This window comes from Lutra lutra, chromosome 11 (genome assembly GCF_902655055.1).
Source record: "Lutra lutra chromosome 11, mLutLut1.2, whole genome shotgun sequence".
Taxonomy (NCBI): domain Eukaryota; kingdom Metazoa; phylum Chordata; class Mammalia; order Carnivora; family Mustelidae; genus Lutra; species Lutra lutra.
In genome coordinates, this window is record NC_062288.1 from 54,624,062 (window position 1) to 54,642,109 (window position 18,048).

Sequence of the window (18,048 nt, forward strand, 5' to 3'; positions counted from 1 at the left end):
ATCATTCAGAGTGCAATGTGTCTGTCTTCTTCTAAAAATGTGTGGTGCCTCGTCTGCAGAGGTCAGAAAAAGCTTTTAGATTTTTTGAATGGGCACTAATTCGATCGTTTCCTTAGTTAGAATTTTCAACATCAAGACTGAATGGTGGCTGCATCATTTAGGCCCTTCTCAGTTCTTGACCTTATTTGCTGAAGGTGAGGTAGTTTTCCAAGGTGACCCCCTTGAGCCCCTGAGGAAAGGATTCGTGAAAGGCAAGCAGTGTTGTATGTGTGGACATATGCTCTTCCAGCAGGACGCAACTGGCCCCCAGCGGTGCGCGCTGCCTGTGTGTGAGGAAAGCTTTGCACTACTTTCCTGCTACCTGGTGTTCAACTAAATGACAGCTGGCAGGTGACCACACTCGTTCGACCCTTAAGTATCACCTTGGTGTCAGCATACACTCCTCACGCCTCAGGTTTGGGAGTGCAGATGGGGGCATGTGGGGGGAGGAGGGAGAGAAGGAAAGGCGCCCTGGGTATCCCCGGAAAAGGTGGGAGAGACAGGCGTTCGAAGATAGGTGGTGGTGTTGGTTCTTAGCTCAAGGTGAGTAACAGACCCCGGGAGAGCTGGGGCTGAGGAAAGCAGAAATCACCGAAGGGACGTGAAAGGTGAGACTCTGACTGCGGAGTGAGATTTGCACTGGGAGCCGAGCAAGGCGGAGGACCCGTTCTTTCTGAGCATATCGGCTGCCTGACAAGCTAAAGTTCTCTCTCCTTTGGATACGGCACAACTGAATAATTCCGTAAGTTGAATAGCATCAGCTTTTTTCAGTGAAATTCGTTAACTTCCCGATGCCTCCGCTTCTTCAATCCAGAGCTTGTGGCGAGATCTGGTAACAGATGGATGTGTATTTTACCAGCATTTGCCAGTCCGATCAGGAAAAATGCCCCCTCAAAGGGGGAGGTTACTTTACGGCTGTACGTGGAGACTGATCCCTTCGGTGATTCCCTGGTTTTTTGAAATGGTGGGGACAGTGCGAACAGTAGTAAGCGACCCTTTGCTAGGGATAGGTATGTTGGCAGTATTTTTCCTACTGACTTTGAGCACTGTTTTGTCTTTGAAATACAAATGAGGATTGCTCAATATGAATTTTAAAAGTAGAAAGCCTTGTGCAGTAGAAATTCTGCAAATTTGGGGGCAATCTCCTCCTCCTGAGAAGTACTGTAGTCATTTTAAAAGTCAGGACAGAAGCAAATCCAATCAAATTTATCCTGAAACTGCCTACACCTCTAATCGGCTTAAGCCTCTATTCCAACAGATGAGGAAAGACCCCGGTGGCTGTTAACATCCTCCCCTGTTCTTCAGCCCGCCTTTCCTGTGCATGCACACTAATACACCGTTCATCATACATTTCTTTCCCTGTGTAGATTAATCAGATGAAGAGCAGAATTGCAAAAAGCAGTAGAATGCCACTTTCCAGAGTTTTTGTGGTTAGGTAAGCTTTAGGAATCCCCTTCACCTTGAAAGAAGGTTCCAGTTACTATAGCTGCCTGTAAACCTGGACTTGGGGTTAAGCCCAAAGTCGAAGTCAGTCAAACGGAGGCATCACTCCCTCCGAATCACAGCTTTGTGGCTTTTCTGGCCTCGCCAGAACCAGCTACAACATCTGCCTTATCCCACTGGCTCTGGTAGGCGTAGCTGGGTTGCCTTTCACCTCTTCGCCCCCGCCTTGCTCTGGGTGTTGTGTCAGAGACCAGGGAGGCTACCTTTTCAGTGACTGGAAACTCTTCTTGAAGATGGCTGGCTTAGGCTGAATTTGATAATGCCTTTCGCCTTGGAGAGTAGCCTCTCCAATTAGAGACAAAAATTTAAAAACATAAGCAACCTAACAAAATGCACTGGCCAGGCAAAATAAAAAACAAACAAACAAAACAAAATGGAGACGCCCTTGTGTGGTTCAGGAAACTGCTGGTTGCTGCATTTATCTCTCATGGCATTTAACACTTCCTGTCTAGCGGAAGTCATCTTCCTGGGACCAGCACCAGTGCAGAGGGGCTCATCGACTCTCCTCAGCACTCTTCTAAGGAGGGATCCTGGGCTTCCCAGATGAGGGGATGGGGGACTGATATCATGGCACGGGATCACCGAGCAGGTAAGGGCCCCCTCTGCCCTTGGATGCCAGAACCCACAGTCTTAAATCCTGTTCGGGACTGGTGAAGAGTAGTTGGACTGTTCTGGAAAAAAGAATACAAGGAAAAGAAGAAAAGAGACAAGACTCAAAGGAGCACCAAAAATCTAATCTTGGATTCTGAGGGCGGGACACAGTGCAGGGAGTGCTGTCCTTTGCCCAACTACACAGAACTGGGAAGGTACACCACGTCCCAGGATTCAAACCCAGGATCCCCAGCAGCCTCCAGAATCCTTTTTTTCTCGGAAGGAATCAGCATTATGAGGAACTTAAGAGAAGTGCTCAAATGCAGCACTGCTCATTTCACGTATCATTACATTTTCTTTAATAAACCAATTTTACAACCACAGTATCTAATTAGTCTCCATTATTGAGCACCCCCAAAGGAGCTAAAAAGTACAAATAATGGATTCTTAAACCCAGCAGTTTGGAATTACTATAAAATAACATATTAAATGTGTGTGGGTTTTTGTATATCACTTAGGCTTCGATAGAGCTGTAGAAAACAAACATAGAAATAATTTCTGAGAACAACTTTCAAGGAAGGGGTATGGGACATCCTATGTTACAACACGATCCCAAGTTAAACTTAAAAAAAAGAGTTTTCCTTTCATCTCCATCCTCTCTGGTCCCTCCTTCTCCCTTTCCTGGAATACAGAGCTCCTGAAAGTCCGAATTTAAAAATATGGACGAATGTAGTCTTGAGACCAGCCACCCGAAGGCAGGTGTGAGATCCCGCAGAACCCAGGGTGTTTGATTTGATTTGGTATCGGCCTCTGGTATTGGTTTTCGTTTGAATTTTGCGGTCCGTCATTTTCAACACCAGGGCCACACTGGGCACTTGTTTTAGGAGTCAGGTGGCTGAGCGGGGGAGGGAGGGCTTGCTGAGGCGACAACTGCCACTGCTTGAGAACCGTCACCCGAAATAGCAGACTTGTCTCTGCGTTTACAGGGAGCCCAGCGAGAGAGTCAAAATGAAACCTCATTCATCAACCTCCACAAGCCACATCACGCGTGTATCCAATCACGCGTGTATCCATTGACACATCGGCTGCAACATTGTTTTCCAGGGCATCTCAGTGGAGAAATCTTGGATTTATAACCGTGTGATACTGGCACTTTGCTTATTTATATTTCTGCTCTCACCATGATTGGCTGCTGAATGACGACAGAATCAGACCCCCTGGTTTTCCTTAGGGGACCCAATGTAACGGGAGGGATGGTCTCCGCCTGCATCTCTAAAAACAAAAAATGCAGCCTTGCCTTCCCTTCTCTGCAGCAGCACCAGCAGCCATATCCTCCCTGCACAATGCCCCCCCCCCCAAAAAAAAGAAAACTGGAGATAAATGAATGGCAGAATAAATAATTTATGCTAATGAAATTACTGCAATTAGTAGTTCTACAATGACCCTTTTAAAAGCCACAGCTGTTAATGTCAGGAAGTGCTGTCACTACTGACCTTATCATAAGAGAAAGTGACAAATTGAGAATGCAGGGAAGACCAGTCATCAAAGAGGTCTGTTCTGGAACGATTAGAGTTTTCTGAAAAACAGTGTGAATTACAACCAGCTGCTCCCTGGCTCTGCAAGTCTCCCATGCTGTGCCATTTTGTTAAGCCCGATAACAATAGTTATTTTGCCCCATTGAGACAAGTTGTCTCGGGCCATTTCCAGCTCTCCCGGAAACCACTTCTTCCATCCCAGATTTACAAATGAAACTGTTGTTGGAGAGAGCTTTTCAGGGCAGCCTAGGAGCCTCCTCATAAGGATCATGGTTGGGTAGAGGCCAGGTCTTCCCCCACCAACCCCTGCCCCACTCGAGGAAGGTCGTTCTTGGCCAGGGAAGTATTTATATGTAGAAAGACATGTGCTCGCTTTTGGTTCATTAAAACAAGCTAGGACAGGAATGCATTTCTATCCATGTTTATGTCACAGGGAAGGTCTTTTAAAAAATCCCGCAGGGGATCTCATTTCTATGGAGTTCTAGAACTTCTTAGAAGTTTACATTCTGAATTCCCTATTAGGTAACATACACACATCTCAGATCTAGAGAACAAAGACTACTCAGGATTTGCATCATTCTATATATACCTTTGGCTTTAAAAACATTATTTCAGTTACTGGCGAGGTGGATATCTGGGACACAGGATGATCCTATATATATGTACTGGAAACCCCCTCCCAGATTTTTCATGAGGTGGGAAAGCTAAGTGTTTAGATATTGCTCGGGAGCGGTTGCTTTTCACCAATAAGAACTGGCCTGTCTCCTCTCGAACCCTGTTTGTAATATTAATGGTGCAGGTTGGAAACGCTGCATCCCCAGCCGCTTGTGTGCAATTTTCCCAAAGACGTCTGAGCATTATTGACAACACTTTGGTAAATTATGTGTGACTTTCCTAAGAGTTGGTGTAGCTCATTTAATTCATATTAATTGATTTTTTAGGCTTCCCTTGATTAATTGAACCCGGTTCATCTTGTACAGAATGCAATAAATAATCATTAAAATGAGGGAGATGTGACTCCACAAATTAAAAAGTTAACTACTTCAGAAGTCATAGAGGACAAAACAGAAAGAATGGTATAGTAGGGGGTTCTCTAGTAAACCTTCTAAGGGTAGTTACTTCGTTTTTTTTTTGTTTGTTTTCTGTTTTGTTTTGTTTTGTTTTCCAAATGAGAATAGAAATGGTATTTTTCTCTTATGCCTTACCATCCTGTTTGGTTTTTTCTCTTATGCCTTACCATCCTGTTTGTTTCTATAGGGGTTCTTATAAAACTGTATTCTTCAGTTTCAGCTGTGTGTGTCTGTCTGTCTGTCTGCTACAGTGTAGTTTGAAAGCAACACCAAAAATCCTTGTTAGAGTACTGTATCTCAATTTCTCCATTTTTTTCTTTGACACACTTGATAGATAAAAATCACGTTGTGAACACTGTGTTTGTGTTATATGTTGGCTTTTGGGTTTGGTATGTCGAGCGCATAAAAATCCTTTGCCCTACTTGGCAAAGCTGAATGCTTTATTGTTATCTCTCTAATCCTGTGGCTATCTCTTAAAGATTAACAAATCTTCCCAGATCCTCCTGTAATTTGTTCTGCTTAAAAAAAAACCATAATTTTGCTAATTATTCTTTTTTTAAATTGCATTCTTGTCTTAATTTGAGAGAATTACTTATGAATTACAGTGTTTATATTTTCAGCCACTGGACAAAGATTCTATTAGCCTCTTCATGGCCCACGTTCACACCAGCGTGAATGAAATGAGTACCAGGTACTACCAGAATGAGAGAAGACACAACTATACCACCCCAAAGAGTTTTCTAGAACAAATATCACTGTTTAAGAATCTGTTGAAGAAGAAACGAAAAGAGGTATCCCAGAAGAAAGAGCACTTGATGAATGGCATCCAAAAGCTAAAAACCACAGCCTCTCAGGTATGATCGGGATGTGTTATTACTGAGTAAAATGTATGCTCTTAAAGTGAAAAAATAGGTAGTTACTTGGAAAGCAGCATTTCAATCCATTTGTATAAGACACTCAATACTAAAATGTGCAGTTCAGTGACACCAAAACAACACTCCTCATGCTTTCATAATCCAGAAAGGGATTGGCCAGTTCCTCTCTCATGCTGGTTTGGAGAGAAACTTCACTTGGTCTGACTCAGTGCGTAGCTCACTCCCATCTTCTGTCCGCCTGCTTTGGTGCCCTGCGCTCACTGTTAGGAATTTTCTGTCACACAGCAGTGGAAGGAGGATCCCTTTTGGCCTCAGATTCTCAACCCCCCAGTGAGAGAGTTATTTCCTGTCTGGTGACACAATACGGTTTGCTCTGCTTGAGGTTCCTAAGTGTAGCCATTTTGTCCCACCTTGGTGTCTCATCTCCTTCGGTCATCACTTCTCTTCGAACAAAGTGTCCAGTGTGGCCTTTGTCCTCGATCATAAGGCCCCTGCTACCTTGAAAGACAGTACTCTGAACCTCCAGGAGGAAGTCAGAAGAGAATCCGCAAGCTGTGTGTGGGTCTCTACATCTGTCATTTCATTGTAGAAACTATAAACATTTTTATGAAGTTAGTGTTGCTACTACACTTTTTTAGGGAGTTAAAGGCCACGGAACCTGTGAGATTGGAGTTTGAACCCAGATTTGTATTATTCTAAAGCTGTTGTCCATAGCCCCGTGCTGCCTCTGTGACCAGGGGAGAAAAAAATGAGAAAAAGAAAACATGGAGACTTTGGAGACTGGCTCGGCTCGCCCTGAGGCATCGGGGCTCTAGGGATGGAGAAGGAAAAATTCTCCCTGGTGGTCCCTTCCAGGCCAGGAATTCCAGCGGGCTTCTTCAAAGGATTGTCACTTGGTCATAGTCCTCCCCATTTGAAGAGATTGGGCCGGTTTCCTTCCCAGGTGTGTCACGTGGCCTGTCTGTGCCCAGGCTAGAAATAAGCACACGGTGGTGCCTTTCACTCGGAAGGCCTGCCTGGCCACGTCTTCCACGCATTCTGTGGCCAAAGCACCTCCTGCATCCTGTGCCCTTCATTTCGGAAGCCAGGAATGGCTCTTGGGGAACCACTCACCTATGTTCAATAGTGGATAGGGGAACCACGACTGGGGAAGAAGAGGCAGAGTAAGGAGGTTTCCAGGACAGTTCCTAGAATCAAGTGATGCAAAGAATAGTTGTTGGGAAGCCCCCAAAGAATATATCTGTATTTGTGGATCTTTCCCTTTTCTTTCAAAAGAAAAAACAGGGGGTATTTTTACTCTGTGTGTGTGCATGTTACCTTACTCTTTGACTCTCTGCCATCTATCACTTTCCTTTTTCTTCTCTCTACTGATCCTTCCACTTCCATTTCACTTAAATCAAGACTCTTTTTCCTAGTGAAGACTTGCCGAGGAGTCCAACTGAGCTAGAAGACATTGTGTGCAGGAGATCCTTGTCCCAGAGCATTAATGTCCCTTTGAATAATTTCCCCTGATGGACCTGTTGACTTTGCCCCAGGAAATGATAGTGTTGACTAAACTGAACTGTCATACTGGTGGGGCAGGCCTTGGCAAGGGGAAAAATGGCCTGTGCCGCACTTCAAGTTCCCTTCCCGAACACCAGAGCTGAGAGTATGAAAACAGAGTGACACCCATGGTGGCGGCATCTTAGCCGCCGGGGGAGACAAAGAGGTGATGGAGAGGAACAAAGAAAGAGATAGACTCTCCGTGGTGTCTGACAGGCCCAGGGCTGCTTGGGTCTCCTTAGTTCCCCTTGGCTAGAAGGCAGAAAGTCTAAGAAGAAATGTAAAGTTTTAATTGGAGGACTGCTGGTGATTTCTTTTCATTAAGTTTTTGTGCAGAGAATGCTCTTAATATCAGCGGAGTGATTAGAAGATTGAGTATCTCCCTAAGACTTTTAAAAATTTCTACTGATTATGGAGGCGCCTGATTATGGTGGCTCTGTTGGTTACGCGATGGCCTTTGGCTCAGGTCATGATCCCAGGGTCCTGGGATTGAGCCCTGCGTTGGGCTCCCTGTTGGCAGGAAGCCTGCTTCTCTCCCCATCCCACTCCCCCTGCTTGTGTTCCCTCTCTTGCTGTCTCTCTCTGTGTGTCAATAAATACATAAAATCTTTTTAAAAAATTATACTGATTATAGAAAAAAAGCATAGTTTCTTATGTAGACAATTGGGAAGACTTACAGCATGAGATCAGGTTATATGGGGAACAAAATGCCTTCATATTGGAACATGTGTCCTCTACAGACCTGCCTTAAGTCATTCCCCAGAGGGGAATATCCATGCCATTTGAAATACGTGTCTAAACCTGAGCCCTATTTATTCACTGCAGTAAAACCATAAATTCCTGTTAGAGCCCCATCTCCCCTCTCTGGATGTCCGCTTAGGTCATCATAGATAGCCTCACGGCCTTTCTTCATAGATAAGGCTTCGCTTCCAGAACTTGAGTCATTGGATATTTCAGACCTAACAGCTTCCTTAGAAACTGAAATCAGGGCTTGAAATCACCATTTCCTCCTAGTGTCTTAGATGACTCTTGATTTTAGTCTAATATAGGGTGTGTTTCACATGGATAAAAAGAACAGACAAGCAAATGTCACTATACATGATCACCCTGAGTTCTCAGAGAAGCTTAAAAAACATAATTCTTAGCTTAACCTGCAGTAAATCGTACAGGTAACAGTAATAGTAGTGATCATGTCATTTAGGCAGAGGGCAAGTGGGCTGTGTTGAGGTGGGGTTCACAAGAGTTCTGGGCTGCGGTAGTGAGATGTTGTTCCCCAAGAGGAAGCCACTGACGGGCCTTGAGCCATTGCGTCAACATAAGTGATGATGGTTATTCTTGGCTTCTATGAATTTTTTTTTTTTTTTAAAGATTTTATTTATTTATTTGACAGAGAGAGATCACAAGTAGACGGAGAGGCAGGCAGAGAGAGAGAGAGAGGGAAGCAGGCTTCCTGCTGAGCAGAGAGCCCGATGTGGGACTCGATCCCAGGACCCTGAGATCATGACCTGAGCCGAAGGCAGCGGCTTAACCCACTGAGCCACCCAGGCGCCCGGCTTCTATGAATTTTTAAACATAACAACCTACTTCTGGAAAATAAGTAGAATAAAGAGTTGGTTATCACGGTATATAAAGCTGCTCTCGTGTGTCTCTGAGAGCCGCATCACGTTTGTTTTCCAGCACTTCTGCTTTTCTTTACACGATCCACCCACTTAGGAACCTTGTGGTACCTTCTGAACCTCGTGAACACCCAACTGAAAGGGCAAAATCATTCTTTAGAGCAAATTAGTTTGTTGGTGCCTCAGAAAGAGCTGAGTTCCTCAGGAGCTGAGGGAGGCTGTTGAGCTGGGGAGCCGAGAGGAGGAATGCCCATTGAGAATGCTCGCTGGGCTTTGCACACCCCTCCCAGTCCCCATGGGCCGCCCGTGGTTCACTTTTCAGTAGTAGGTACTAAGTTGAATGTTGTATGAGGTGGAAGAAGTTAAGAGGACCGTGTCTTATTTTGTGGGAAGAGATGAGACCTGTCTGTGGGCATTTCCATCAAAGTAACGTTAAATAAATGGAAAGTAAACTAACTCCCAGGCCATACTGATGCCTTTGCCTTGTCTGAGCCTTTAGTGACGTTCTGGGGGAGAGCAGCTGGGAGCTCCTCCAGCTTGTCTTCCCGTCAGGTCTCTGCTGCCTTGATCCTGGGCTTCCCAGGACCGGAAAACCCAGGGGTGTGAGTGACATGTGCTCAGGGGACATGTGCTCCAATGGGGATGGCTGTTGGCACTTTCCTGACTACAGAGACTGGGTGGAGAGGATAAATGCCTAGTTGGTGCTGACAGAAATGACATTTTTTCAGAAAAACCCCTGGAAAGCATGATTCTTGGTGTTCCTATATGGGAGGGAGATAGGTCTGCATTTTTGCACACGGAACTTAAGTCAGAGGAGGGAAAGAAAGAGGGAAAAGAGGCAGACTGGTAGGGATCCATGCGCTCCTTTCACAGAAAGTAAGCCGTGTCTGCTGTTTGCTGTTACTGAGGGGAACTGCTCCTACATGCCGACTTTGCCTTCAGGTGGCAGATCTGAAAGCCCGCCTGGCCTCCCAGGAAGCTGAGCTGCGACTGAGGAGTCAGGATGCCGAAGCTCTGATCACAAAGATGGGGCTCCAGACGGAGAAAGTGAGCCGGGAAAAGGCCATTGCCGACGCTGAGGAGCGAAAGGTCAGGCTAATGCCACCATTAGAGTGCTGAGCTATATTTAGCACAAAATAAACCTTTGTAGGTGAACAATTTTGAACAACTTCCTCTCCAGGGAGCATAAAATCTGAGGAATTATTATAGTTACACATGTAACAGCATCTCACACCATGATTACCACTTGACCTTTCTTTACATTATGCATTTTCCCACCCTTTTAGCTCTTTTAATGATACGAAAGAACAATAAATACTGAGCTCATTCAAGCATATAATGGATGTGGATCTTGAACATCAGGCCTATTTGTAATACAGTAAAGGTCATGAAGTCACCTCTGAGGTTTCTAAAGGTTTCCGGTTTTTAGGCAAATTGAACAACTCAATTGTTAACAAAGCCCATTCCGTCACTTTGCAGGATGGTTTTTCAAATTTTTTCATTTTAATAATATAACTTGAGTTTATTATGAAATCCCAAGCCAAATTTGTTCTTTTTGACTCAATTGAGGCCCTGGTGTTTTGTATTTCATTTTACTGTTGGAAACAATGACTTCTAAGATGATATAGGTTCTGCTTTCTTTATGCCTGGGTTACTGGCAATTCTGAAATAAATATAACTTCTTTGTCCTCTTCCTTTACCAGGACTTTGGCCACAAAAGGGAGGTATTTCATTTTTAGGTGTCTTATTTGTTTGAAAATTGAATACGTTTGTTTGAGACATATTCCTTCATTTTAGACAAAAGATTATAGCCGGGGCTTAGTTGATGAAAAAATATAAATTATGACCACACTTAGAGCCATTGAATCAGTAGGTTTTATATCATCATTCTTCTGTTTTTATGATGCCAGAAAGACTTGAGCTTTCCAGTAGAGTTGCCATTCATTCTTTAGTTGTTCTTCCCTTTTTTCTAATAGGTATTAAGCATGTTGATGTCTTGCTTCCACAACTAAAGGGTTGAAATGTACACTGAAAGTCAGAATGCTGAACGATTGTTTTTTGGGGTGTGGTTTTTTTTTTTTAAACCTTGTTTTTAAGTTGAAGATAAGCTACATTTGACATGGCTGATGGTTCTATAATTCCTAATTCTGGCAATAACTGTTTCCATTGAGTTTCAGATAAGCAGAGGATGTCCTTAAAAGTGTATTATGTTAAGCGATTATGTATCACATTATGATGTGATTATCATGAGCCATTTCCACCCAAGGGGCATTTTTCAAGCATTACATATATGATGATCTAGTAATTGTTCTATTACAACCTATCTCTACAAATACCTTTTAGAGATCTTAAAATGCTCCAGAGGTATTTTCACATCTTGCATGTGAATTTCTAAGGCAAAATCATCCTTGCAAAGAAGGGAAAAAAATGTTTTAGCAAATGTTTTGGCATACTCATCTGACTGGTTGTTTTACGAAGTTCTTCAAACATGAAAAGACACGTACTATTTTCTTAAAGATTTATTTGACAGAGAGAGCATAAGCATAGGGAGTGGAATGCAGAAGGAGAAGGAGAAGCAGGTTCCCTGCTGAGTGGGGAGCCTCATGTGGGGCTTGATTCCATGACCCTGGGATCATGACCTGAGCTCATGGCAGGTGCTTAACTGATTGAGCCACCCAGTTGCCCCAACACATACTATTTTTATATCTAATCTATACCAAGAAATAAAAATACTTTCACTTTACCCATCATGCCCAATTTAATTATCAATAACAAATACTAAGCAGCTTTTTTTGCCTGGCAGTCTTCTAGGCCCTTGAGTGTGTATGACAAACAAGGCACCCTCATGTAGCTTCCATTATAACGGAAAAGACTGGCAGGAGACAAAGTGACAAGATAATTTGGGTTAGTGATACGGGGTAAGATAAAAATCAAATTGAAGCAATGGTGGAATGAATTTTTAAAATTGATTGGTCATGGAAGGAGTATATTGAGTATATCGAGTCAAGGAACTAATTAATATTGAATATGTGCTATGGTTTCACATTTTTCTTATGTTCAGCAATGTACCAGATTGTATGCAATTATTAAATGGGTATATGTGAGCACTGTGACCCTATGAAGTTGGGATCTCAAGGCTTAATGCACGAGAAGTTATTAAGAAGTACATTGCCATATTTAACACGAAGAAGCAGATAGCGACTGCCTCTTGCCATCTCCTGTAGAGCGGCGGCAGCTCTATGTTCCTTCGGATTCATGAAACAGTCAAGAGCCATTCAAACCACTGACATGACCAGCAGGGACCAAGCAGCACAAGCACCATGAAGCCTATGAAAACTAGTTCTTGCAGCTTCATTTGACTTACCAGTTCCAAATTCTACAGGTCCTCGGATCCCTTTCACGCTGCTTTCTTTGTTGAGTGTAAGCCTCATGAGTTAAAGTACCTTCCACATTGCAAGGCTAATATAATCTACTCAAAAGCTGCACATCCTCCTTGATTTGGAGAGGTCTTCTGTTGTTTTGTCTGTCTTTTTGAAATGTGGGAATGGCTGGATTTTGAAGGCTCATCTGGGATTTCCTAGGGTCCAAAGGCAGATAAGAGCAGTGTGTTAGCTTGCTCGGGCTTCCGCAACAAAATGCCACAGACTGCACGGCTTCAACCGCAGGAATTTATTTTCTCACAATTCTGGAGGCTGGAAGTCCAAGATTAGGAGGCAGGTTTGTTTCTTTCTCTCCCCTTGGAGAAACCTCTCAAGGACAGGCCCCTCTCTTGGCTTGTAGATGGCCACCTTCTCACTGTCTTCTCATGGTATTTCCTCTGTGCACACAGCACAGTGTCCCTCGTACCTGTCCAGAGTGCCTCCTCTTAAAAGGACACCCACTAGACTGGACTGGGACCCATTCTCATAGGCTCGTTTTAACTTAATCACCACTTTAAAGGGCCTGTCTCCAAATACAGTCATACTCTGAGGTGCTGGGGTGAGGGCTTTACCATATGCGTTTTTAGATGAACATCCTTCAGCTCATAATTAAGTCATTATTGGTACTTAATTCTCTGTGAGCATCACTAAATTTCACGAACCATTTGCAGGGAGCTTTTGAAAAATAGCAAAAAAGGACTGCGTAACCAAGAATGGGAGTATCTCCAATACTCTGCTTTAACAGACAGCAGTCAAGAAACAACGACATTCCAAGTGACCTGTGTCATTCTTCCCTACTGCCCCAAGTTGAACCTTGCTGACCACTCACTACCCAGGAGCCATGGGGCAGAGGAAATTGCACAGAGACTTACCAGTTCACTAAGATACACAGCATTTTCCCCACTCCACTATCATTGCCCCTGAAATATATAAATGATTGTACCTTAGAATTTGAATAGGTAGGAGGAGTTAAATGTTAGTCCTCTGTAGAACTCTTAGTGTCCTAACTTTGGCCCTGGGTTCAGACCCCATGGTGATTGTGGTATAGGATCTGTGAACAAAAGTGTGCAGAGGGGATTGGGAATAAGAAATAAGTTGACCGACCTAGGGTTTTGTTTTGTTTTGTTTTGTTTTCATTTTCATTTGTGGGGTTTTGTTAATATTCAAGATCACTCTGGTTAAAAAGATTAGCCAAAAGAATAATACTCCAGGTACAGTAAGGGAGTCAGATGGAGAACAGCAACACCCAGTCTCATCGAAACAGCCCTCAAAAGAAATACTGTCCTAGTACTAATACTCTGTGATCTTGAGACCAACTTAAAATGATGCTATTATAAATAGTAGCAAATAGCATTTATAGACTGAATGCATCCTTATGGAAGGTAAGTAACCCTGAGGTATGAACTCACTCACTCTCCTCTCCACTCCCTTTTATTTGCGGTGGTGGCCTCTAGCATACCAACAGTGTCCTGGTCTTACAGTTTTTGTGGTCCATTCTTGGCAATTCTGAGGGGTTTGGAGTGATTCTCATTAAGCATGCAGGGTTTTCTTATTTACTTAACGGTAGCTGTGCACAGATTGGCAGGAGATCACATCTCTACCCTGAACCAATTATGTTCATAAAAGCTACAGTACACAGTATACAGCAAAATAATGGTTAATCAGAAGAATGGCAATTATCGCTAATAAAGCTGTACTAGACAACGTAATTTGTTGTAAGCACTGTTAAATTTATGGTAGAGTTAAACCTGTTCATTCCAAACACAGCTGAGGAAATGCCCTTTTGTTCACATGTTACCTGCCCTGGTCACTGCCCCTGAAAGCCAGGCCCCCTGGAGACTGGACCCCGGTGCCTGGTGCCACAGCTTTGAAACTCCAGTTTCTGCCAAGGATCAAAATTGACTCTTCCTGGGCATTTGATTTGTATATATGTCTTATGGGGAAGAGGAGGGTAAAAACTCCAAAGCTTCTCATTTGGTCCTGGTTCAGGTTTACCAGCATGGCTTCCCTCTGGGTAAACCATCGGTGCTCACCTCAGGAAGCTGAAGCCGCCCCCTCTCTGGAGTGTGAAGGGAGCTGCTGGGCCCTCACCAGTGGGGTGCACATCAGTGTGGTTGTTGCCTTGCCAAAGACAGAACTGGGCTCTCCTAGCTTTCATTTCTTGTCAGCTCCTCAGAGACACCAGCACTTAGTGTTTACAAAGATTAGATCTGTGGTTAAGAACACACAGAAAAGGACACCTGAGTGGCTCAGTGGGTTAAAGCCTCTGCCTTCGGCTCAGGTCATGATCCCAGGTTCCTTGGATCAAGCCCCATGTTGGGATCTCTGCCCGGCAGGGAGCCTGCTTCCTCCTCTCTCTCTGCCTGCCTCTCTGCCTACTTGTGATCTCTGTCTGTCAAATAAATAATCTTAAAAAAAAAAAAAAAAGAACACACAGAAAGAACAGTACCTTCTAGTCAGTTGAACCAAAAAATCCTTCCCTCTTTGCCTAAAGAATAGCCAATGTGGCTTTCGGGCAAATGTAAACAAAAATCAGAGATTTCTGGCAATAATATTTTCTGCCTATGTTACTGAGCCAACTTGGATTTCCCCTTGTCCAGGACACTCCCAAAAAGAAAATGGAAGAGCATAGGAATCGCTCCATCTTGAAATTATTAGCATCTTAAAATTGGAACCCTTCTTGGGGCACTTCAGTGTTTGAGTTCATTTGAGTTGGGGTGTGTGTATTCGGCGCATATACAAAGCTTCATGTGTACACGGTGCCTGAGAGAAATTGGTCCTTAGGACAAACTCCTCACCTGTTGAAAATAGAGACGAAAGGATTACTGAGTCAGTGCCTCTGAGTCAGCCTGTGGTGTTCAGTAGGGAGATCCAAGGTGACAATGTGTGTTTGTGTGCTTTTTCTTCTCTGTTTAGGTGACAGCCATTCAGACGGAAGTGTCCCAGAAACAGAGAGAGTGTGAGGCTGACGTGCTCAAGGCTGAGCCTGCGCTCGTGGCGGCAACAGCTGCACTCGACACGCTCAACAGGGTAAAGACCGTTACCTGGCTCATGGGATTCCACCACATGGTATTTAAAGGTTCTCAGGGTCTGGATAACTGAACTCAGAGTGGATTCCGTGCAACCAAGGTTTGGTTTGGTTTGGTTTGGTTTGGTTTGGTTTGGTTTTTAAAGGAACGTGAGTCCCATAAAATATTAAAGTGGGAACAAGCATTTGAGGTCATCCTTAATAGTGTGGCTTCCTTTCCCATCCAGGACTCTGTCCTTCTGCACCCCGACAAGCAGTCTCCTTCTGAATACTTCCAATCCCATGGGATTTCTGCTTTCATGAGAGGCAGCTCTATTGTTAGCAGCTGGATTCGTACCAAATCTGCTTGTTCACATTGTGTGTTAAGAACTGAGTGCATACTCTTTATTTCCTGTGGATATAAGAAGGGGGCATTAATGAGAGATCCTCATGAAAAGAACAATGCGCTAGAGATGGAGATACCTAGCTTTGGCCCACATCATTTTTCCTGGCTTCAGCTTGTTAGCAAAACCTCATTGAGCATTCGAATTCCCCTAAGAGAAAATAATATGTAGTAGTCAGAAGGATATTGTAAGGAAAAATGGAATTGTGGGCACTGTTATTTCAGGAATCCGCAGCTCGTTTTATACTCGGGTTCCACTAGGCCTCTGGGGAGAACCCTGGGGAATTACCAGGCCTGAGATTCTTAAGATTCAATCGCAAAGAGTAAAGGATCCAGACTGTAGCTGCCCTTCACAAAAATCATTCAAGTCCTTTTTTTTCTTTTTCTTTCCTTTTTTTTTTTTTTTTTTGTAGATTTTATTTGAGAAAGAGAAAGCGAGAAACAGAGCATGCTCAGAGGGGGAGGGACAAAGGGAGAAGCACCGGGTTGAACATTTGGTAGGTTTTATAAGCAAGAGTATATTAGGTAGCTCATGACATGTTACAGGAAGTATCTAGTTTTGTAAATCCTGTCTCATGAGCTTACATCTACTGCTCATAGATAGTAATTCCTGCCTCAAAGTATTTGCCTTAACACCAGTAGTTCATACCAACATTAATACCAATGTGGGGTAAATCAAGATTTTAACCAGAGGAGTTTAGGGAGTCGTGCAGAGAGTAGGTTCAGCTTATATGGGCACATTCTCAGTTGAGAGTCAACACAGTATAATCAAAGAGGTTTTTTGTGCAGGAAAACAAAACCAAGAGACTCAACCAAGGGATGATGTTTCTGGAAGGGGCCTGGTTAAAATGTAGATATATTACATAGGTAGGATAGAACCCATAAACACATTAAAGACTTTGTGTATAAAATTCCCTGGTCTGGGTGAGCCAGGCTCTTCAGATGGAATGGTGTATCAGATGGAGAATTTTTTGGAAGTGAAAAAAGACCAGTGCAATTTCCAGAGTATCAGAAAAGTGTCTGGTGAGAACCTAACCTCCTGGGGTCCCAAGATGGTGTCACTGGGCCGCAAAGACTGCCAAACAGAGACTAGCGGGACAAGGAGAGGGAGGAGGCCCTGACAACCAGCTTGATAACTTCACGGCTCTTCCCTAGCCCTGCCCCACTCTTCAGTGTGGCTCTGCTTTTCTTCAGGTCAATCTCACTGAACTGAAAGCATTTCCCAACCCACCGAATGCTGTTACCAACGTTACCGCGGCTGTGATGGTCCTCCTGGCTCCCTGGGGCAGAGTGCCTAAAGACCGGAGTTGGAAAGCAGCTAAAGTCTTCATGGGAAAGGTATCAGATAGCCTGGCAAGAGGAACATCCCTGCAGTTTCTCTTCTTAGTCCCATGGTTCTACTCGACAGCAGTTTCTCTTCTTAGTCCCATGGTTCTACTCGACAGCAAACGATGTTCAAACCAAAGGAGATCATCATTGCATTCATCAGTGTAATCGACCATTGACCACGTCTGCTCTAGACTTACAGTTTTTGTTTGCCAGGTTGGAGGTTAGCTTGGGCTCACAGCATACCTAAGTCAACACTAGCAGCACTCGGAAGGTTGCTAATTATTTGCAAAATTATGAAAGCAGTTAAGTGTGGGAGGGAGAAAATTACATGGATTTCTTATGCTGGAAAAATGGTACTAATGCACAAGAAGGTGAGGCGGAGGGGCTTTTGGTAGGTGTTTTTCCTTTTCTTTTCTGTCTTTTCTTCAAAATGTGAATGCCTCCTGTGCGGGGACTGAATATTTTACCCTGGGATAGAAGAGATTTTGAAAGTGTCCATTGCTAATTCTCACTTCATACCATAAAGACTGAACAAGTCAAACAGTAGGATAAATGCAGCTTGCCAATTTTGCCTTTGTGTGATGTGAGTCCTAAAAGCTGGTTTTAACTTTTGATCTTGGAATTTTCTCTGCAGCCAAAATAGGTTCATTGCAATCAGTCCTTTTGCTTTACAGGTTGATGATTTTTTGCAAGCGTTAATTAACTATGACAAAGAGCACATTCCAGAGAACTGTCTAAAAGTAGTAAAAGAGCAGTATTTGAAAGACCCAGAGTTCAATCCAAGCCTGATTCGGACCAAATCCTTTGCAGCAGCTGGTCTATGTGCTTGGGTCATCAACATCGTGAAGTTCTACGAGGTATCAGTCTTACTCCGCTGGGCTACAGCTGTTACTCACAAAGACCATCAGGATACTAATTTTTATGGTGGCAAAAAAAAAAGGAAAATAGTGTGAAGTTTAATTACCTGGATAAGATGAAGTTCTCAGAGTGAGATCTGAAAATGTCAGACTAAACAAGAGGTCTACTCAGAAAGATATTTGAAATGTTTGAAACTATCTTTCTTTTAGGATAGAGTGATCAGCTATTGTAGATCAAATAGTTAATTTGATTAGATTAGAT

The 18,048-nt window shown here is 43.6% G+C and overlaps 1 protein-coding gene across 1 annotated transcript in view; it reads left to right on the top strand.

The window, feature by feature from the left end:
- Positions 1-18,048, top strand: part of DNAH11 (dynein axonemal heavy chain 11) — a 328,215-nt gene that overhangs the window by 216,084 nt on the left and 94,083 nt on the right. Inside the window, exons 56-60 of the mRNA XM_047694987.1 lie at positions 5,359-5,592; positions 9,714-9,860; positions 15,107-15,220; positions 16,795-16,938; positions 17,604-17,786. Of these exons, the coding sequence (XP_047550943.1) occupies positions 5,359-5,592; positions 9,714-9,860; positions 15,107-15,220; positions 16,795-16,938; positions 17,604-17,786 (822 nt within the window). The remainder of the gene's footprint in view (positions 1-5,358; positions 5,593-9,713; positions 9,861-15,106; positions 15,221-16,794; positions 16,939-17,603; positions 17,787-18,048) is intronic.